The following is a 23,368-nucleotide window of genomic DNA, read 5'->3' on the forward strand; positions in this document are numbered from 1 at the left end:
TGTCTAAGTGCCACTGGAGCCACGTGGACAAGTTTTAGTTGGAACTTGAAAGTAGTTCTCATACTTGGTCAGCTGTTCGCTAGAGCTGAGGGTGGAGTTAAAGGCTCATATTAGATATACCGTCTGATGTTATGTGAACCAACTTTTAATCCAATTCTTTCTGGTACACTGACGGTTCAAAATCCAGAAAGGGCATTAAAGCCAGGATCGTTGTAATCCGAAGACTGAACAGTCGCAAATTATTATTGAACAGTACGCTAGAGAAATAAAAATGCTTGAAATCAACTTTAAGAAGATGGCCATACTCTCTGGAAATCAGCTAGCACACAAAACTTTAATCTCATGTTAGCTGAGGTCAAAGTGTGAGTGGAGTTGCATGGAATCTTATATTGGAGGCAATAGAGTCCTTACCCTAGCCTGGATTTTGGAAAGCCACGAAACAAACAACAAATAGCAAACAGACATACTGACCAAGAGTGGAGCCAGAATGAACACTTCCGGCCCTTAACCATACCGTGGCTTAGCAATTTATCACATAAAGGTGCCTTATGAACCAAAACCGACAGAAAAGGAAGGCTGAAGCACACAAAGAGCTTCCAGAACGGCCACGTGTAAAATTAATTGCAATTCTTTTTTTAATTATTATTATTTTATTTGTACCCTATAAGTTAAATGTAAAATAAAAATTACTATACGGTAAATGAAATACGAGCAAACTCGGATTCTGTTAAGCCTCCTGATTAAACACTCTCGCTTAAGAAAGCATATTTACCGGAAAAGATAACCGACATAAGAAATATTGTGCAGATTTTGCACAGAAAAGGAAGCGACCGAGCATTACATTCCGTGCTACTGTGACGGTCTATTCAGCCGTATGTTTCTGCTGCTTGATGATTAAAATTCGCAGGCAGCTTCCTACACATAACAGCTTCTAGCCAGAAACCAGATTACATGAGGTTCATAGAGAAAAAACAGAATTTTGATGAGTCTTGTGACTGAACATTGTCACCTGAAAAAGCATATAGGTTTACAGATATAAGAAAGATGGTGAAGATTTTGCCCAGAAGAGAAATCGACCGCGAATCACATTCCGTGCTACTATGATGGTCTATTCAGCCGTATGTTTCTGCTGGTAGATGAGTAAAATTTGCAGGCAGTCTCCTACACATGTAACCAGGAGAACCATGAGATTCATAGAGAAACAACAAATTTTTGATGAGACTTCTGACTGTACATTGTCACCTAAAAAGGCATATATGCAGAATAGGTTTACAGATAGAAGAAAGATTGTGCAGATTTTTCCCAGAAGAGGAAGCGACCGCGCGACCGCGCATCACCCTCCTTGCTGCTGTGATGGTCTATCCAGCCGTATGTTTCTGCTGTTTTTTTGCGGCAGAGTAAAATTCGCAGGCAGTTTCCTACACATAACAACTTCTAGCCAGGAACCAGATTACACGAGGTTCACAGAGAAAAAACAGAATTTTGGTGAGTTTTGTGACTGGACATTGTCACCTGAAAAGGCATATAGGTTTACAGATAGAAGAAAGATGGTGCAGATTTTGCCCAGAAGAGGAAGCGACCGCGCATCACATTCTGTGCTACTGTGATGGTCTATCCAACCGTATGTTTATACTGCTTGATGAGTAACATTCGCAGGCCGTCTCCTACACATAACAGCCACTAGCCAGGAACCAGATTGCAAGAGGTTCATAGAGAAAAACCAAAATTTTGATGAGACTTCTGACTGTACATTGTCACCTAAAAAGGCATGCATACAGAATAAGTTTACAAACAGAAAAAACACTGGGCAGATTTTGCTCAGAAGAAGAAGCGACCGCGCATCATATTCCGTGCTACTGTGATGGTCTATCCAACCGTATGTTTATGCTGCTTGATGAGTAACTTCGAGGGCCGTCTCCTACACATAACAGCCACTAGCCAGGAACCAGATTACAAGAGGTTCATAGAGAAAAAACAGAATTTTGATGAGACTTCTGACTGTACATTGTCACCTAAAAAGGCTTACATGCAGAATAGGTTTAGGTATAGAAGAAAGATTGTGCAGATTTTGCCCAGAAGAGGAAGCGGCTGCGCATCACATTGCGTGCTACTGTGATGTTCTATCCAGCCGTATGTTTCTGCTGTTTTTTTGCGGCAGAGTAAAATTCGCAGGCAGTCTTTTACACATAACAGCCACTAGCCAGAATCTTGAATCACTATGAACCATGAGATTCATAGAGAAAAAAAACCATGAGAGAGTAAAAGAGCAGAGTAAAATTCGCAGGCAGTCTCCTATACACAACAGCTTCTAGCCAGGAACCAGAGTACACGAGGTTCATAGAGAAAAACCAGAATTTTTATATGTCTTATGACTGGACATTGTCACTTAAATAGGCATATATACAGAATAAGTTGACAAACAGAAAAAAACATTGGGCAGATTTTGCCAAGAAAAAGAAGAGACCACGGAGCACACTACTGTGCAGATCCATCCAGGCGTAGAATTCTGCTGTTTGATTAGGAAAACCAAAGAAGCAGTTTCAGTTACATAAGAACCACTAACCATGCACATGATTAATATGAATTCATAAAGCACGACCATATTTTTGATGTCTTCTGTTTGTAAAAGGCGTATGTAACAGAATAAAAGAATAAAAACATAAAAACTGCGGAAAACAATCTGTGATGCTGTTTTAATCTATTCAGGCGTACTTGTAAGGCACAGTAAAATCTTCACTTCTCCAATAGAATGAAACAAAACTAATGACGTCCTTACTGAAGAAAATACTACTATTTGGACGTAATGTATGGGCAAACCGTCTGGAAACAAAATATGGAGTGATGGAAAATTGTCTAAAATCATTCTAAGGCTTATTTTTGCGCATTTCTCTACTTTTCAACAGATTTTTAAAAAAAATCTATTTATTTTTTTTAAGGTGGAAATATCCAGATTTTAAGTGTCAGTTCAGGATATTGTGGATTTTGAAAAACACAAAAACCGTTGCATCTTTTTCTCGCAATGTTTATGTTTACTCAAGAAACCATTTTCAAAATGAGAATTACGTAAATTGTACTGTCATTCTGACTGAAATTTGGAGCGTGGTATTGGGCTACTATGTTTTTCTGAAAAGTCGATCCGGTCGCTAAGGACACAACAAATTACATTAAATGTTAAAAATAATACAAACAATATAAAAAATATTTATTCCATAATTCCTTTAAACAATTTTAACTTTTTAAAATAACTATAAACTCCAAGGAAACTTAGATTTGGTACATCCGTTTTCCGATGGCTCAAGGTGCACATCCAGCTCAGGATGAGGCGCGTCTCTGGTATTGTCTATAAACGGATTGCCCAACTCGGTCGTTTATCTCACCACGTCGATGATCAATTGTATCCTCAAAACAATAATAATGTCACAATTACATAGGTCGGAATTTACCAACTGGCCATTGCCTCATAAATAACCGGCTTAAAAGAGTTTGCGCCATTGGGAGACGATTATAATCTAGGATAAAAACACATCTAGGAACCGAACGAGGAATGTCTGTGTCAAAATTGATCATTGGAAGAGTTTAAAGTTGAGTAATTAGGCTTAAAACAACTGTCGATTCTTCCAAGTCTTAATTGTACGCAAGGCACAGTCCTATTTCCTTTCTCCAGTAACAACGATGCCCCACAATGCGTCATAATCGGTTTCAATTTTTCTGTATTAAAAATTCCCTGAAGGAATTCTGTGTTTTATGTATTGTATATTAAAAATCAAGGATATGAAACATCGCAACAGCAACATAAGCATAAAAGAAATTCGTATTTAAATTTAGTCTTGAATACAATTTCCTAATCCTTTGGTCTTCTTAATGAGAAGAAAGCGAGCAATATCATCTAATAGAGCTATCGATTGGAGTAGCTAAATATAATTATCAAGTCATCAAGTCGAAAATTGCTTTTATTAAGGAATTAAGTTCTGGTTGGTGACTAAGCAAAAAATGTGTTCCACGTCATGCCACCTCGATAACAATTGTAAGAACTAATCAATTATTTTATGTATTTTCCATGAAATCTAAAAAATGAAGATAGCCAAATTGTCAGGTAGAACTACTACAACTTCATATAAGGTAATGTTAAAACGTGTTGGTGCATGGAATAATGTCCTGACCCTGTATTCCTAGGACTAGATATTTTGATTAAGCCGACTGATGTTACAACTCCCAAATTCAACTTTAACAATAAGGTTTATAGTTGAGATAAAAAAGTCAATGGCACGAACGGGATTCGAACCCACGATCTTGAAAAATGGCAAAAAGGAGGGAAAATTCAAAAGGTGCGGTTGAGATGGGAAGTTGGTGTCCGAGTGGATCGAGGTCACCATAGCTCAAGTGGTAGAGCAGCGGCGTATCAAGCCGAAGATCGTGGGTTCGAATCCCGCTCGTGCCATTGACTTTTTTATCAACTATAAACCTTAATTAATTGTAATATATTAATTGGTCAAGCGGACCACGAAATTAGTGATTTTAACAATAAGTACAAAGTTATTATACCAGAAAGAGAAGACTGAGCCAATATTCACAAAACCAAGATTTTTGTTATACTGACAGTTCAAAAACCCTGTAAAGGCACCTAAGCCGTAGTCCTTAAAATCCAAAAATTAAACTGACAATAAACCCATACAAATACGCTGTGGTTTTGAATTTAACACTGTGCCAGACTAACAAAGTGGTTTGGAATCCACTGTAAGAATATATAATATACTCTCCCAGTAAGGCTGTACCCTGTGAGGTTATGCTTAGACCTGATGTGTCTGGAATTGCATACGGTATTGATGGGAGTCGGTAAAAGTAATCTCCTGACCCTAGCCGAGGTTGCCGGCCACTCAGACTGGAGGGTAATGAGCACCAATAATGTCCTGAATCTCGCCTGGGGTAAATCAGAACCCACTGGGCTGATAAACCAAGATTAGGGTACAAAAACAAGAACATAATTGTCATGTCAGATAGCCAAGCAATCATCAAAGCACTAAGTTCAAATATCATTAGCTCAACAGTGTTGAACTGCAAAACCAATTAGATACGCAGAACAAAGTCAGCCTCTGCTGGGTCTCAGGACATATGGGAGTAGAAGGCAACGAGAAAGCAGATACCCTTGCAAGAAAAGGGGCGGCTATACCGTTGATAGGACCAGAACCCTTTTCTGGCATAGGAGCCCACATTATAAATGAGTACCTCAGACTGAAGGAGGGAACAATGAAATTCACTCATTGGACATAAACAATCCGAGAACGCCCTAACAAATTTCGGAAGGAAAGTAGTGATAGAACGTTTCAAAGAAATTTATTTAGAAATCGTGAGATGCGGTCTGGTGTGATGTAGGTTTCAGAAAAACATTTTCTTTATCGTGCCAAGGTTTCGATGTTTATTGAGATCATCTTCAGGGCCTGGGATTTACATTTTGTCCGGCAACTTACATCGGTCTTACATCCCAATATCTGGACAAGAGAGTAAAGCAACATATCTATGATTGCAAAAAACCTAAGCAAAATCCTACAGCACTCGCTACCCACCATCTTGAACACCAACACAATTTCGACTTCAAAAATCCAAAAGTATTACACACAGAACAAAACAAACATAAACGTAATTTCTTAGAAATGGTTTATATCAACAGAGATAAACACAGCATCAATTACAGAACAGATACATGTAAACTCAGTCGCAGCTACGCCAATATCATTAATCAAATTCAATACAGATAACATAACTATATCATCACATTACATTTCACACATCAAATATTTTTCACATAGTCTAATTACCTAACAATTTAGCTTTCCTTTTCCTATTTATCCCTTTCTGTATAATCCTGAAAGGATAATCTGGCCGAAACATTTTTTCCCTTCGTCGGCTCTTTTCACCTCAAAGAAGCCGCCGCCTTATACAAAAACGTCTTTTCTATACCGACGTTCTTCCCCACCCCATCAAAATCCAACGTATATAAACACAAAATAGCAAAATCTCACTGGCACTCTCGACACGACACGCAAGAATGGCACAATTACACAGAAGAAAAACACTTTGAGTGAGTACAAGTACTTTGATTGAATATAAAAAAAATATATTTTGCATTGTATAAATTCACTTTTCCACATCCAAAATGTAATTATTATATGTAAACAATGTTTGTACGTCTCAGGCCCTGAAGATGATCTCAATAATGATCGAAACGTTGGCACGATAAAGAAAATTTTTTCTGAAACCTACATCACACCAGACCGCATCTCACGTTTTCTAAATAAATATCGATTAACGGTCACTAATCACCACACGTTTCAAAGTAAACAGGAAAAAACTGGGAATCCTAACAGGTTCTTCACAGGACACTGCAAACTAACTGTAAATTCAAACAAAATTGGTGTAATGGCATATGCAGACTCTGCAAAGAGGCAGAGGAGACACCGACACACCTATTAACAAACTTGTGCCACGCTTGCCCGCAGGAGGTGTTTTGGGATGTACAATGTGACTGTAGAAGAGATTCAACCTCTCAAACCTGGCCTACTAATCATGTTCTTTGATGAAATAGGACTCACTGGTGTGCTGCACAGAACGGAGGATACCATAGCTCTTGAATGGCGCAGTATATTACACCCTGACCAAGACATCTACATCTACGTATCTATACCAACATTACTGGTATGAATACTTCTGTGCAACTCTAACCAGAAAAAAAAGAACTAAAAAAGAAAAAGTACACCCCTAACTACTCCTTACCACTAAACATAAGGGAACCATTAAAATATGTTTCTATAATGAGACGGAATCCTGATGGATCAACTATCCTAGGTTGATGCCAAAAGATACTAGAGAGACAGCAAAAATGAAAGAATTTGCTTATTTATCCGATAAGACGACAGGGAGGAGAAACAATGTTCAAATTTTACAAGAAAAGGAAGTCACCACGGAACACTTTTTATGTTACTAGAGTGTCTGTTTACCATGCGTAGGTTTCGGCTGCTTGGTGAGGAAAATCCACAACCAGTTGCCCACACATAAGAACCACAAGGCAGGAACCTAATTAAAATATTCATGAAAAACCGAGATTATGATGTCTCATGACGGCTGTTGGCTAAGAAGGCATATGTACCAGATGAACTGCAGGCAGATTTTGCCAAGAAGAAGAAAACAACAGGATACACATTCTGTGTTACTATGAGATTCTATTCAGGAGTGGGTTTCTGATATTTATTAAGAAAAAAACCTACAACCAGTTTCCTACACATAAGAACCACAAGGCAGGAAACCTGATGTATTGGATTAGGTTTCGTGGTCCGCTTGACCAAATAAATTCTTTTCAATTAATTAAGGTTTTGGTTGAGATAAAAAAGTCGACAAAAAATGGCAAAAAGGAAGGAAAATTAAGAAAGGTGGGGTTGAGATGGGAAGTTAGTGTCGGAGTGGATCGAAGTCACGATAGCTCAAGTGGTAGAGCAGCGGCGTATTTAGCCGAAGGTCGTGGGTTCGAATCCCGCTTGTGACACTGACTTTTTTATCTCAACTAAAAACCTTAATTAATTGAATTACGAAGTATTATGACGCTGCTCTGTTGCTTAATAAGGTTAGGTATGCTTAATATAATAATGCTTAATAAGCAGAAGAAATATTGCGCAGATTTTTCCAAGCAGCTTAAACAGCTTAAAGCTTAGTGAATTCTAACAACAGTAAAATGAACAATAGAAAATTTTAGCTGAGGTGCAAGAGGGTCTACGACTCTGTGGCGATAGCGCTTTCCCTTCTTATTATTTTTATTTATACTATTATTTTTCTTTCAAAAACCTTAAATATAAACTAAGGGTTATGCAAAACTTAATCTTACCTAGGACAGATAACGGACTTGAAAAGCGGTAAAACTTGTTATACATAGACAATTTATTTCACGATATTCGCCTTGGGTTTTTGTGTTATGGGTTCTTATAATATTTATTAGACTTACTAGTATAATTATGAGAGCTTTAACATTTAAACATTAGAGATAGAAAAATAGAAATAAAACGGGGCGAACTCAGAAGAATTCAAATTTATGCATAAAAATACCCAAATCCACTATTTAAAAAAAATGAACTAAACTTTAATGCTATTATATGCAAAACGGCGAAATGTCAACTGGCCCGATTTTATCAAGGGAGAATTCGGCTAATGGGTCCGCGAGTCATCGAGTCTCCTGAAACACCGTACGGGGATTCTTCAAAAACCGAAAGTCTTCTGGGTTACATCATTCCCGGCCTGTATCAAGGCTGACCTTAAAACCATCCGCATAAATCTGACAACGGGCAAAAGGCCCGGTGTTAATCGAATTTGCATAAAAAGGAGATGAGGATACAATGCCAAAAACAGTTCGAATCGTTATGTTACAATATCAATTATGGGTACGATCATAAATTCGATCTTGTAATAATTTGCCTCCTGAAATTTTTTTATTTTATGTAATGGTTAGTAAACATTTATTAAATTTAACAAATACAACCAGTTATAAACCTGTTTGAACAGTTTTTTGTTCCAACGGGACCTAATGCAATTTATCGGTAATTTTAATTAGGCAGTTGAAGCTTAAAAATATCCTTGGAAAGACAATAAACCTTGAGACTGCTGATTACAAGATACGCCTTTCACGCATAAGAACAATTGCTACCGAATTTGATTAACGATTGTAAACATGCAGATTTAGCCTGGTGTGGGCAGCTCAAGAACGATCCTTTCCTTCTGATATAAAGCTAGCAGGGATGTGTTTTTTTGTATTTGGACATTTTAATGATGAGTATACATTTTACACACCAATGCAATTTCTGCAGTGAAAAACAAGAACAAAAGTTTTGAAATAGACTCAAGAGAAAATAAATGGCTCGAGGAGACATTAAGAGTATATGATATTCATGGGTCTCATAAACATGACTGCCACCTGTGATCGAAAAGTTACGTTATGCCATATTTCGTTCGATTGTTCCAAACGGCGTGTCGAATTGTAAATAATCGTTGCGACATTCGACCTACATGGAGTCGAAAATAAGACCTACATGCTGATCATGGTCGGTCCAATATAAAACAATGACTAGCTCAAAAAAATCGAAATTTAATTTCAGAAAAGGATGAGTGTGACGGTTGGAAAATACATCATTTATTAGCGCGAATGGAGTGGGTTCGAATCCGCCTCGAATATCGAGTACTTGGGGGGAGTAAGTCTGTGTTTCTAGCGGGTGTTGTGTTTATTTTAATTAGAATGCACGTAATTTATTAGTTTACAATTAATTAAGGTTTTAAGTTGAGATAAAAAAGTTGATGTCACGAGCGGAATTCGAACCCACGACCTTCGGTTTGATGCGCCGCTACTCTACCACTTGAGGTATCGTGACTTCGATCCCCTCGGGCACTAACTTCCCATCTCAATCGCACCTTTTTGAATTTTCCCTCCTTTTTGCCATTTTTCATCCCGCTCGTGACTTGTACTTTTTTATCTCAACTTAAAACCTTAATTAATTGAATGATATTAATTAATACCATTAATATCTACCAATTGCTCAAGCGGACCACGAAAAATAGTGAATTTAATGAATTAAAATGAAGTATACTTCACTAAGCTCTCCGTGGCCATTTCACTTGTCGCCGAGAATCAAATAGATTGCACGACATTTGAAAAATGGCAAAAAGGAGGGAAAATTCAAAAGGTGGGGTTGAGTTGGGTAGTTAGCGCCCGAGAGGATCGAAGTCTCGATAGCGATAAGTGGTAGAGTAGCGGCGTATCAAGCCTAAGTTCGTGGGTTCGATTCCCGCTCGTGACACTGACTTTTTTATCTCAACTTAAAACCTTAATTAATTGAGTAATTTATTAGTGTGATGGAAAAGGTTGTTTAGCCACGCCTTGAGGAATATCGCGTACTCTCAGGTGCGTGTGTGATGTCTGGAGAGGAAAAAAGTTTATTAAGGAAAAAGGAGTGCTTTCAACACCGACCCGAGGAATATCGAGTATTTTGGGGGAGTTAATGTGACCAGACTTCTATGTTTCTATAGATTGTTGTGTTTCTGTTAATTTATTGTAATGAATTTAATTTATTAGCGTGAAAGGAAGGGGTTGTTTATCGTGTGGTTTCACCACCGACCCGAGAAATATCGAGCACTCTAGGGAGTGAATGTGACCAAACTTCTGTGTTTGTAGCGCGTGTTGTGTTTATTTTAATTAGAATGAATGTAATTTATTAGATTCAGTATTTTTCGTGGTCCGCTTGACCAATTAAATCATTAAAGCAATAGATTTTAATGTAATTTAGTTAAATGTTATGTTATTTGTTTATTTAGTTTTTAATTGTTAATTAGTTTCTACTTATTAACGTTATTTATTAATATTTAACAGTTTCAGTTCGGACGTCGGACTGGAGGGGAACGAGGAGCGGACCTGGTCGCGAAAGCGGGTACTCTCGTTCCTCACAGTGATGATGTTGAGACCACCCAGATTCGGCCTGACGACGTTAAGAGAATAGTGAAAAATATGATGTTAGACAAGTGGAAGCGTCGTTGGGCCGACTCGACTGACGCGTTGGTGTCCGTTAAGCCGACGGTCGACCGGTGGAGCCCGGAGGGGATATCTCGAAGGGAAAGCGTTGTCCTGACCCGCCTGCGGATAGGCCACACACGTGCGACTCATGGTTGGCGAGAGTCGACCTAGGTGCCCAGCATGTCAAGTAGACAGACTCACAGTGTCGCATGTGTTGGAGGGGTGTCGCAGCTTGGCCCTGTATAGGGTCCGAAATGGAATACCGCCGGGTTATAGAACAATGCTCGAGCATGGCAGCGAATTCAAGGACAAACTTTTTAGGTTTCTAACAGATATTGGGGGGGGGGACCGCGGTAGCCGAGTGGTTAGCATGTGAGACTCTCACGCCGCGGTCGTGGGTTCGATTCCCACCGTCGCCTCTGGCCCTTTTTTCCCGATAACCCCCAATTTGAACACACAAGAATTCGTACTATGGCTAATATGCAAGATCATAAGGCCAAATAAAAAAAAAAAAATTGGGATTATGGGTTGTATATAGAGGGGTATTTATTTTATAGGTTTAAGTTTAGCTTTAGTTTCTGGTAGAATAGAAGTATGTTGGACGGCGGTGCAGCATATTATTTCAAGGCTCCACCGCTGCTCCGGTAAATCGGGGCGGAATATCGAGTACCCCCCTCCGACCCGGATTTCAGACGGAGGATATGCATGTGTGATTGGGTTTGTATATAGTAGTATGTATGTTTTTATTGTATGAGTGAGTGTGAGAATGACTAGTTTTAGGGAACGTAAGGGCGCCGAAATGACCAAAGAAGTCGATGGCGCCCGACCAGAGCTCAACCTCGGAGTCGCTTATGCACCAATGATCTATCAGGGAGAGGCCAGAGGCCTCCTAGGAGGTCTCGCAATTCAGTTTTACAGTTTCAGTAATTGTCTTTTCGCCATAATATGAATCTGATATCCCAATATATATATATACATTTTAAATATTTTATATTTATGGTTATTGTATTACATGTGATATTTTGTATGAAGCATGTAGAATAAATAATAAATATAATAATAATTTAAAAAAAAGAAAATCCTATAAATTCACTCAGACATTTACGTAATCTTGTATTAGTAAATTTCAAAATGGACTTACTCCGCTCGGATATCAGATTTACAGATGTCCGGTTTTTTGAGGTCATAGGGTCTTCGGGACGCGGTCTGAACCGGTGTTACGAAACTGTCCATTTAAGAGTTTGTAGCTTATTGAGAAAATAAAACCCTGGAACACTTTCTAATTTTAGTTTATAAACGTAAAGCTATTATAAAAATCTCAATAAAATTTAATTTCTATACTTCGAAGTTTTTAATTCTCGTTAAAAATATTAAAAGGAGGTTGAGAGAAAACGTCAACACCGATCAAATAGGTTCATGACAATATTTTGTAAACATATAGACGTTTTATTATTTTTAAGATTATTTTTACGTGCTATGAAGGAATGCTGCCTTGGATTTAATTCATTCAACTTCTTCCTTAAACTCCACGACAACCTGGTTTAAATGCGCAACGGCCCTGTTAAAACCGGTTGCAACCAGAAATAATAAAACAGGGTTAAAAATAAATCGGATCAAATTGATTAGTTCAGTTTTTACTTGAACGGTATCGACCACGAAAAAAAGTATCCTTTTTAAAGAACTTGCTAAAAATTACATGCTATTCTATTAATGAATATTTTAATAAAAGCATGTATTACTCTTAGACATTTTCTGTAATCGACTGTCTGCATGTTGCATGCCTAGCAAAAAGGTAGTTTTCGCTTCAAATGATTCATAAGTTTCCGTTATGAAAACTGGCATGTTGAACGGTTGTTCATAGCGTATAGCATAAGGGTTAAAATAACTTTAAAAAATTGTCACATGCGGGCATCGAGATTTCCTACTTGATTGGAAAGTAGCTAACTACAAAATGTGTCAATTTATTGTCCCAGTAATGATTCATTTTTCTGTTGTTATATATAACGAGGAAAGTTTAGGGGCGTATAAATAGCTGAGGTCATCGGAAGCCCTCTGCGTGTTTGTATTTCTTTTTCTGGTCTTTTACGTGTATTTTTGGATCAGCAGCCATCTGAGCGTCTCTGTTACCAACACTCTGCTTTTTAATGAAAACTAAGTCGATATCCCAAAATGCTACCCTCTAGTTTGTACCTCAAGTTGTCAACAGAATAGACACAAAATATTGCATTTACAATGTATTATTGTATATGTATATACACAACACCACCATATACAAATATAGAAAACTGGTCACATCCACTCCCCTAGAGTGCTCGATAATTCTCGGGTCGGTGTGGAAACCACAGGATAAAAAACCCCTTCCTTTCACGCTAATAAATTCCATTCATTACAATAAATTAACAGAAACACAACAATCGATAGAAACATAGAAGTTTGGTCACATTCACTCCCCCAAACTACTCGATATTCCTCGAGTCAGTGTTGAAACCACTCCTTTTCCCTAATAACCTTTTTTTATTCTCCAAGCGTCACACACGCACCTGAGAGTACGCGATATTCCTCAAGGCGTGGCTAAACAACCTTTTCCATCACACTAATAAATTACTCAAATTAAGGTTTTAAGTTGAGATAAAAAAGTCAGTGTCACGATCGGGATCGAACCCACGACCTTCGGCTAGATACGCCGCTGCTCTACCACTTGAGCTATCGTGACTTCGATCCTCTCGGGCACTAATTTCCCATCTCAACCCCACCTTTTGATTTTTCCCTCCTTTTTGCCATTTTTCATCCCGCTCGTGACATGTACTTTTTTATCTCAACTAAAAACCTTAATTAATTGAAAAATATTAATTGGTCAAGTGGACCACGAAAAGTATTGAGTTTTGTTAGAGGTTGAAAATGTTTTGTAATCAAATTTATTTATGTAAGTTGACTTCTGTTAATTGATTGGTGTGATGTATGCCTAATTGTTATTTGTTGTAATTCTAGGTCGTACCTGAAGAAGGTCGAAAGCTTGGTGAGAAGTTACAATTCTCACTCCTTTGTCATCCACAACAGATTGGTCATATGTGGAATGTTTTGACAACTGGCCATATTAGCTTTGGTTCGAATCATGTAAAACACCAAAAGCATGTAAGACCTACCACATTTTCTTCTATTGGTTGTTTGATGTACCGTGCACAGTGGTACCACTTAGAGGACCTGGCGGTTCCTGAACCGAGAACCCAACCAGAACGGTCAACCCCCAGCACTATGTGGACCCATATTACTCTTAGCAATATCTCATCTTGCCCTTTTTTACTTCATGTTTTATTCGTTTAAAAAATTTCCCACAACCTTATATTGATTGGCATTTCAATAAAAGAGAAAAGTGTCTGCCAAATTCCTTAAATCCTTATCTCTTTGCTCCATACCTCCATATACCAAATCATTATTATGGGTTCGAGATGCTGTGAGAGACGTGTCCTGATTCTGGGTTGGATTTTAGCAAAAAGTTGACAAATAGCATGACGTATAATTGTTCACGCTTTTATAAACAGCTGGACTTGATGAAACGGCCTTCAGACGTTTAGTTGGATCGATTGACAAAATTCCTTTAGTTGAATTTCAATAACTTGTTTGGCACTATTGGTTCTCTATGCGTTTGAAATACCAGGAAACGAAAGTCCTTAAATAGGTCGCTTCTTTTGCTAGATTATCTACTTTCTAATTATATCTAATACATGGGCTCTAATCCAAGCAAATTTAATGACTTTCACCAAAATTTCACACAAAACCAATATGACACCACAAGCACCACACTTTATGCCTTGAACATGACCGAAATAAAGGTCCAAACTTCGGGAAAAAAAATGAAAAAGGTGTTTTTCTAAACTACGAAGCCTACAAATTATTTAATGATTTTATTCTGTAATCCGATACCTGAAAGTTGTTTTTCATTGTATTTGTTTTTCATTTGTTTGTTATTCATGTAATTATTAGTAAATGATTTCAGCTTATTGATAGACAGAGAATAACATTTTGCGAGATATTTGAAATTTTTTCAGACCCACGGAAAATTTCTCTTGATTTGAATTTTCCAAAGGAATAATTAAAAACAGTTCATTTACCTTTGTCGTGCACTACCATGTGCGTACAGTGGCATGGGTCGATCGATGGGTGCAGAACAGACTCTACATGGCAGAGTAGAGCCGCGGTCGGTTCATCTCCTTCACAAACCGCGTCTGACCCTAGAAAAATACAAAAAAAATCAAATTAGTACACACAAAAAATTACAGTATAGGTAATTATGTATATTTTCCCAAAAAAAGTCATAGTTAACACAAAGAACCAATTATCTATTGTACTAAATAAATATCCTAGGTTATATTACCATATGACATGAAAAAATCATGACAAATAAAGAAAATTTATTTTTACAACCGTCCAAGTGGTTAAAAAGCCATGAGTTTTATATATCTTTTGTTTATAATAAACAGTGATAAACATGTTGCAAGGCTGGATCAACAAATTCTTTTACGTGACGATTTTCCCGTGATCTCATTTTCAGGAGAGTGCGCATGAGTTGGGCTAGGTTAGGTTAGGATATTAGCTAGCGTTGGGGACGGATTAGAGTTAATCTTAACATTATGGTTAGATTCACTAGTTTTCGTGGTCCGCTTGACCAATTAATATATTTCGATTAATTAAAGTTTTAATTTGAGATAAAAAAAAAGTCAGTGTCACGAGCGGGATTCGAACCAACATCCCATCTCAACCCTAACTTTCTTAATTTTCCCTCCTTTTTTCCATTTTCCAAATGTCGTGTAATCTATTTGATTCTCGGCGGCAAATTATGGTTAGATAACGTTAGGTTGAGTTAGGGCTATGGTTATGGTTACGCAGGGTAGGTTATGGTAGGGTTACGGAGAGTTAGGGTTAGAATTTAAGAATGGAAGTGGATGGCTGTTTTAAACTTGTAGCTTCATATAATTGTCCTCCCTTTAAGAAAATTCACAACTGTCTAAAAGGCAAAAGGCATCTAACAACACGAAAAAGCTGACCTTGTGAAATGACCGAGCTACATGTCTTTGCATTTACCCGTGTCTCTTACCCTCTTTCTTTTTTTTTCTCTCTCTCTCTTTCTCTTTCTCTCTATCTATCTATCTGTCTGTCTATATATCTATCTATATATCTCTCTATCTATCTATCTATTTATTTCCCTCTTTCTTTCTCTCTCAATCCCCATCTGTCTCTCTCTCTCTCTCTCTCTCTCTCTCTCTCTTTCTCTCTCTCTCTCTCTATCTATCTATCTATCTATCTCTATCTATCTATTTATCTATATGTCTATCTATCTATCTACCTATCTATCTATCTATCTATCTATTTATCTATATGTCTATCTATCTACCTACCTACCTATCTATCTATCTATCTATTTATCTATATGTCTATCTATCTACAATATCTACCTATCTATCTATCTATCTATTTATCTATATGTCTATCTATCTATCTATCTATCTATTTATCTATATGTCTATCTTTCTACCGACCTATCTATCTATCTATCTATTTATCTATATGCCTATCTATCTATCTATCTATTTATCTAGATGTCTATCTTTGTATTTATCTACCTATCTATCTATCTATTTATCTATATGTCTATCTACCTTTTTATCTATCTCTATCTATCTATCTATCTATCTATCTATTTCCCTCTCTCTCTCTCTCTCTCTCTCTCTCTCTATCTATCTCTCTCTCTCTCTCTCTCTATCTATCTATCTATCTCTCTATCTCTATCTATCTATGTATTCATCTCTCTCTCCCTCTCTGTCTCTATCTATCTACCTATCTATCTATTTATCTATCTGCCTATCTATCTATCTATATCTATTTTCCTATCCATCTATTCATCTATTTCCCTCTTTCTTTCTATCCAATCTCCATCTGTCTTTTTCTCTCTAGTTCTCTGTACATCTTTTTCTCTCAATCTGCCCCTATATTTCTTTCTCAACCTCGTTCTATCTTCCTGGTTCATCACCTCAATTTTAGGAGAAATTTCACGTTTTAATGATTCTGGATTCCATTTTTTTTAAAGAAAAAAAAAGGAGATTTAAATTAATACCTGTCATACAGAAAGTAACGTCCAACTATCTCCCCGTTGAGTATCGCCTTTAAGGGGTCAAACTACATATTTTTCATTTTTTTCTAAAAATTCAAGGTTGGGCCTGAATTAGAATGTAGAACCGCTAGCGTTGTAGGATATTCGAATTTTCCTTGATACCATGAAATTGTTTATCTACTATCTTATGTGTACCTTTCGAAGGTCGTGTAGGCTGTTTGAATTTCCTGTTCTTTAAAAATATTTTGTAGTGTTATACTTCTAATAAAATTATTTAGGCAGTGCTTAATAAAAGATTTTTTAAGGTTGTCGATGATCGTTGACAGGCAGGACCGGTCGTATCCAACTGTTCGTGGCGTAAATCCCGTTGGCTGATAGCGGCAGCCTTGCACTTCCTCAGGTTTCAATCCCCGACCTTACTTCACCCCACTTTCAAGTCCGAGAACTAAGTCAAGGAACAGCCACGCCCGACGAACACGACTTGATGCACCTTCGACTTTTCCACACGGAAGCCGGTTACTATCGAGTGAATAACGATTGTTTAAAATAAATAATACGTTTCAGATAGATTAATATTCTTATCGTATATGTATTTGTATGATTCAAACAATGTTTATAAATCCAAGGCTCTGAAGATGATCTCAATAAAGATCGAAACGTTGGCATTATAAAGAAAATATTTTTCTAAACATACATAACACCAGACCGCATTTCACGATCTCTAAATAATCCTAAATAATATGGTTCATTAGAATTTTTGATGAGCAGGATAAACATATAGAAACAAACGATTGAAACACAAGCAAACAAAATTAATACAGGTCTAATACACATTGATAAAAGTATCAAAAGCTACTCCATATATATTATTTAAAAAAACAAAACAAGTGCCTTCGTGATCTATCTCAAAGTCCAACCGGCAGTTTAAAACCCATGATTAAAGGTTCAAAATACGAAAGAGGAAAGAAAGGAGCATTTCTACGCATGAACGCTTTCCTTATTGCTCTTCAGTTCTTTAATTTAACTTGCATAATGAAATTAAAACAATTCCTACAAGCTTATGAAACAAACCGGAGTCCGACAAGCGTATTAAACATTTTTACGCTTATTTAAATATCTAAAAATTATAGTTTTTAACGGACAAGATACAATCAACGAGAGTCAGTTGATCTTGAACTAACCAAAACTAAATCTATGATTTTTATTTAAAAAAACCTATAATAGAGGTAACCCCCCAAGGTTGTACTTGTACTAACGCTGTTAAACTTTGATATTTAAAAACAAATTTATTGAATCACAAACAATAAAAGTGGGAGAAAAAAATGGGAAACCGAAAAGTTTGTGACGTGTATTTGAAGATCGTGGATTCGAATCCTACCTGTGACACAAATTTTCTTTTCGAAAAACCGTACGTAAATAATTTGAACTTATAATGTCAACAATAAACTCACAAACTTTGCAAATTTCAGAATACGTTAGTATGCGGATTTACCAGAAAACATTCTCAAAAAAAGTGGTTAACCAGTGTTAATTCCTTAAAATTATATTAATAATATCATATCGTAAGTTATATTATCTTTCATTATTTTTGTATCAATAAAAAGTTTTTTACAAAAATTATTCAACTCGCACTTTTGTACGCGTATGTATGTATATATTTCCATATTTAAGTTTATAATATTTTTAATTAAGAATTTTACTGAATATAATTCAACTAAGTATGCACAAGATACTCTTATTTTACATACTTAATGTTTATGTAATGTTATTTTAATATTAATTATATAATATTTTAAAAGATTAATTATACTTTTATATAAGGTCTTGGTCGAGACGAAAAAGTCAATGTCATGAGCGGGATTCGAACCCACGACCTTCAGCTCAATATGCCACTGTTCTAACCACTTGAGCTATTGTGACTTCGATCCACTTGGACACAAACTCATCACAACCTTTTCGAATTGTCCCTCTTTTTGCCATTTTTCAAGCCGAAGGTCGTGGGTTCGAATCCCGCTCGTGACGGTGGCATTTTCATTTCAAGACCTTACATAAAAAGAATAATTAATTGAAATTAGTAATTTGGTCAATTAGACCACTAAACATAAATGGATAATTATTTGAAAATATGTTACATTAATGTACAATGACATTTAATAATTTCAATAACAATGATAAATATGATATTTTTTAGATATATTTATACGAAACATATATATACGAAAAAAAGTAATTTTTTCCTTTGTTGTTAGTTTTGCTTTTATATTGTTATATTTTATATATTGCATATTTCTACATGTAATCATTTTTGTAAATTGGATTAATTCCATAAAATATATTATTATTATTATTTTTATTATAAAATGGACAACCCAAAGATGTCATTGAAGTGGAAACAACATCGGGAAAGAAGGGTAAAATAGATGGACAAAGCATGATAAAATTCAATTTTATCCAAACATTTCTTTCTATTTGGATATTTGAACTGTGCCCCCCAATATTTGGAAATCATGACAAATCAGAACTCATTGTGATATTAAAGGCTGGAAAAACCGCCAAACGGGGTCAAATCATACAGATTGTACAGAAAAGATCCTGTTAAAGTGTAAAACACAAAAAGAAGAAAAATAACGAATGAAAAAAAAAACACTCGAAGAAAACTTATCTGTTCATGGTTTTTTTGTCAAGATATGACATGAAGGACTTACCCTTAAAATAAAAGGGATGCTACTAAAATGATTAAAACCTCCTGCTAAGGGACAGATTACCATTACTTTCCTTTTTAAAAAGATAGTTCCTACTCACAGTAAGATGTTTTGTAACAATCCGGATTTCGAGCTTTTTAGCTCATCATCAGGTTGAAGGACTTCTACAACCACGTCTCTCGACAAGAATTGCCAAAGTGACCAAGACCTTCCAATTAGCAGCTGATTTTTTTAATGGCGCTCAATTTGAACGTGCGAAACACGGAAATTATAACACAAATAAATTCCGCGTTTCGCCCGTTCAAATTGAGCGCCATTAAAAAAATCAGCTGCTAATTGGAACGTCGCGTTGGCGTAGGTATCAGCGGGTTCACTTTGGCAATTCATGTCGAGAGACGTGGTTCTAGAAGTCCTTCAACCTGATGATGAGCTAAAAAGCTCGAAATCCGGATTGTTGCAAAACAACTTACTGTGAGTAGGAACTATCTTTTTAAAAAGGATTGAACGCCACACTCACTCCATCATTTATCATTTCTACCATTACTTTTGTACTTCGGGAGGTGTTGTCTAAAAAGAATTCTTTATCATCTGAAAACACATACACATGTGTGTAGATTTAGATGTCCATTTTCATTGAAATTTCATCGAATACCGGTCTCCCAAAATTTTCAGGTGGATCAAGATTCCATTTTGTGTTGTTTGTTAGCCTAAAAACGTGAAGTTATATAAAAGTGGCAAACATTTTTATACTCAATTTAACATATTGATAAGAGAAAACATCACTCGATGTCCCCATCCGGTTTTCCTTATCTTTAACGTTTTACCGTCAATTTCGCACGGTCCATTGTCCAGAAAACCAGATTATGGAATCAGAAGGTTGGGCAACAAGGACGAAACTTTTTTTTAAAATCGAGTCGTACACGTTGACGAAGATGACTCTAGATGGCCCGGACGATTAACATCCCAAAGGGTGCCTATCACGATCTACGAGTATTTCGACGTCTCGTTCAATAACCCGCGACTTGATCGATGATCCTCCTTTTGACGGCTGTATTAACGGCGGAGGCGTCGAGACAAACCGTGACGACAAGGCGTTACCGGTTGAAGGACGTTCGAAAGAATTCTTCAAGAATGGAAGGCGTGACTTGTGACGACTAGGTGTAGCGGTCAATTCAAAAATAAACTTTTACCTTAGCCTAATTCGACAAAAATTCTAAAAATCTCTTTGTGCCTGTTTTGAAACAGTAGTTATAAAATTATGACATATTGCAACCAATAATAACTTTACCACCGGTAATAACTGTGACAATGCTTTTACAGAAAATTCAATTTAAAAAAATTAAAAGGAAGAATGTCTACCGCCTAAGACTGCTCAAAGATAAAAATAGTTTTTTGTTATCACATTTTACTCTGTGTAAATCCTGTAGAAAGCTATGTAGTCACTAGCTTAGAAAATGTCCCAAATTTACTTGTTTTTTCTATCGAGCGATTTTGGTTCGAAATGGGTCAAAGGGCATTTTCAAAATCAAAATGTTGTCAAAACGCAGTATACAATAAGAACGGATATTTAGACCATACAAAGAGCCATAATTACCTGTTGCGGCGACCAAGAATAGAAAGGCCACCCAGGCTAGCGTCATCTGGAACAAAAAATAAGGGAAAGTTAAATACATTTACTTAATAAGTAATTACATCAATAAAAAAAAAACTTTGTTTTGTTTATTATATAACAAAAAATATACACTTAGTCAATCAAAGATTCTAATAATCTGTAATAAAACGGCATTAGAGAAAACAATAAAAATAGATTTAATTTTAAAAAATCAATTAATTAAGGTTTTAGTTGAGATAAAAAAATTGGTGTCATAAGCGGGATTCGAACCCAAGACCTTCGGCTAAATACGCCGGTGCTCTACCACTTGAGCTATCCTGACTTCGATCCACAACTAAAACGTTAATTAATTGAAAAGATTTTGAAAATGAAAAAAGAAAAAAAATGAAGTATACTTCAGTAAAGCTCTCCGTGGCCATTTCATTTGTCGCCGAGGATCAAATAGATTATACGACATTTGAAAAATGGCAAAAAGGAGGTAAAACTCAAAAGGTGGGGTTGAGATGGGAAGTTAGTGTCCGAGTGGATCGAGGTCACGATAGCTCAAGTGGTAGATCAGCGGCGTATCTCGCCGAAGGTCGTGGGTTCGAATCCCGCTTGTGACACTGACTTTTTTATCTAAACTAAAACCTTAATTAATTGAAAAGATCTTATTTTGTCAAGCGAACCACGAAACCTAAAAAAATGTAATAAAAATGTGTAAATTTCATTATTTGTCATAAGGGAGATAACTAATTTAATAAAACTTGTCTTATGAAAAGTATAAGTTCAAGTAAAAAAGGACTAGCGGTAAAGTAAGAAAATAAAAAATATTTTTCGAAATTATATAAATATATTATCTATAGCTGTTTGCCTGTAAAAGAAAAGAAAATCAGGGTCAACACGAAAATCACAGGTCATGATCTACGATTGATCAACAAACAAATATAAGAATTTTTGAGAGACTTTTTATACGAAGTGGACAAAGTTAAAAATAAAATATTGAAGGAAAAACTTTGATAACCTGTTAATTGATAACCTGTTCACACTCAGAAATCTGCTTGCTAAGTGTAATTGAATAAAAATAAAATTGAAAAAAGAGGAATTTGGAATAAATGTCTTATATTGCATCTATTTTTCTGTGCTTTTCTCTATTAAATTTTTTGAGTGATATATTTGAAATAATTGTATGTCATTGATGTTCAAGATGTTCTTGTTTATACATTGGTCTATTGGCACTATGTATCAAAAAATACAACTAAATCGATTTTTTTTCAAAAGGAAATTTCCCAACTAAAAATGGTCAATTGCGTCAAATCATGTTGGATATATAAAAATTGTATCACTCCTTCCACAACCGGCACGAATGTTGATTCAGAAGCGCAGTTTTTCTTTTACCAGATGGTCCGAATAACCGCAAAGTTCAAAAGTTCAAAATCGCACGTTTTATTGATTTTAATTTGGGTCAGATTCCCATTTTGGCCGCACCTTTGGTGCTTTCTTCGGCGGCGATGTCGGTCAGGGTCGCCACCGACAAAAATTATACTTGAACTTTGAAGACAATTCGCAGGCTATGAACGCGCGCTTATGGATTTCCATTATACTGTAATGTCGGTCCACTAAAAAGAAGTAATATTTTTTTAATTACAATATTATGACACTTAGGATGCTAAAAAGCGTTATTCTTCTTATATTCTCGGTCGAAACGTGACCTCCGGGTTGATTTATTTTGCATCGTGCACGAAATTCGACGCGTTCACTTTCAATCGCTCATAATCCTTTTGAATGGACTAATTCCGTTCAAAATTTTTCAAAAATTACATTCCTCCTATATTACAATTTTCAACCAAATATGTAAATGCAAGGAGAAAAACAAACAAAGTTGTATTTAATTGAAAAAAAAAAATTACTTCACAAAAAGTATTCAAAAAGTAAATGATCTATATAAAGTATCGTTTTTTTATCCCTACAAAACTTATTAAAGGCACTTGCAGCATATAGTACAATATTTATGAAAGGTATTGCTCGAGGTAAAAAAGTCAGTGTTACGAGCGGGATTCGAACCCACGACTTTCGGCTCAACGCGCCGCTGTTCCACCACTTGAGCTACCGTGACTTCGATCCGCTCGGACACTAACTTCCCATCTCAACCTCACCTCTCGAATTTTCCCTCCTTTTTTATCCTCTCCCTATTTTTTTATCTCGACCCATACCTTTCATAAATATTAATTAATTGGTCAATCGGACCACGAACTGTAATGGATAGTACAATATATTCGCCGACTTGGGACCTACCACAAAAATAAAGGGAATAAAGTGACAAAAGTATTCATTATGTGTATTAAAACATAATAAAAAATACATAGATACAGATTATACATTCATTTAGCTCAATTCTCTACTCATTTGTACATACATACACATGATATATA

At 36.2% G+C, this 23,368-nt stretch overlaps 1 protein-coding gene across 1 annotated transcript in view; it reads right to left on the reverse strand.

The window, feature by feature from the left end:
• Nucleotides 1-23,368, reverse strand: part of LOC106673894 — a 92,626-nt gene that overhangs the window by 27,768 nt on the left and 41,490 nt on the right. Inside the window, exons 2-3 of the mRNA XM_024228511.1 lie at nucleotides 20,940-20,985; nucleotides 14,647-14,766 (exon numbers count right to left, since the gene is read on the reverse strand). Of these exons, the coding sequence (XP_024084279.1) occupies nucleotides 14,647-14,766; nucleotides 20,940-20,985 (166 nt within the window). The remainder of the gene's footprint in view (nucleotides 1-14,646; nucleotides 14,767-20,939; nucleotides 20,986-23,368) is intronic.

Source organism: Cimex lectularius, unplaced genomic scaffold (genome assembly GCF_000648675.2).
Source record: "Cimex lectularius strain Harlan isolate CLEC.00 unplaced genomic scaffold, Clec_2.1 scaffold220, whole genome shotgun sequence".
In the NCBI taxonomy this organism is placed as follows: domain Eukaryota; kingdom Metazoa; phylum Arthropoda; class Insecta; order Hemiptera; family Cimicidae; genus Cimex; species Cimex lectularius.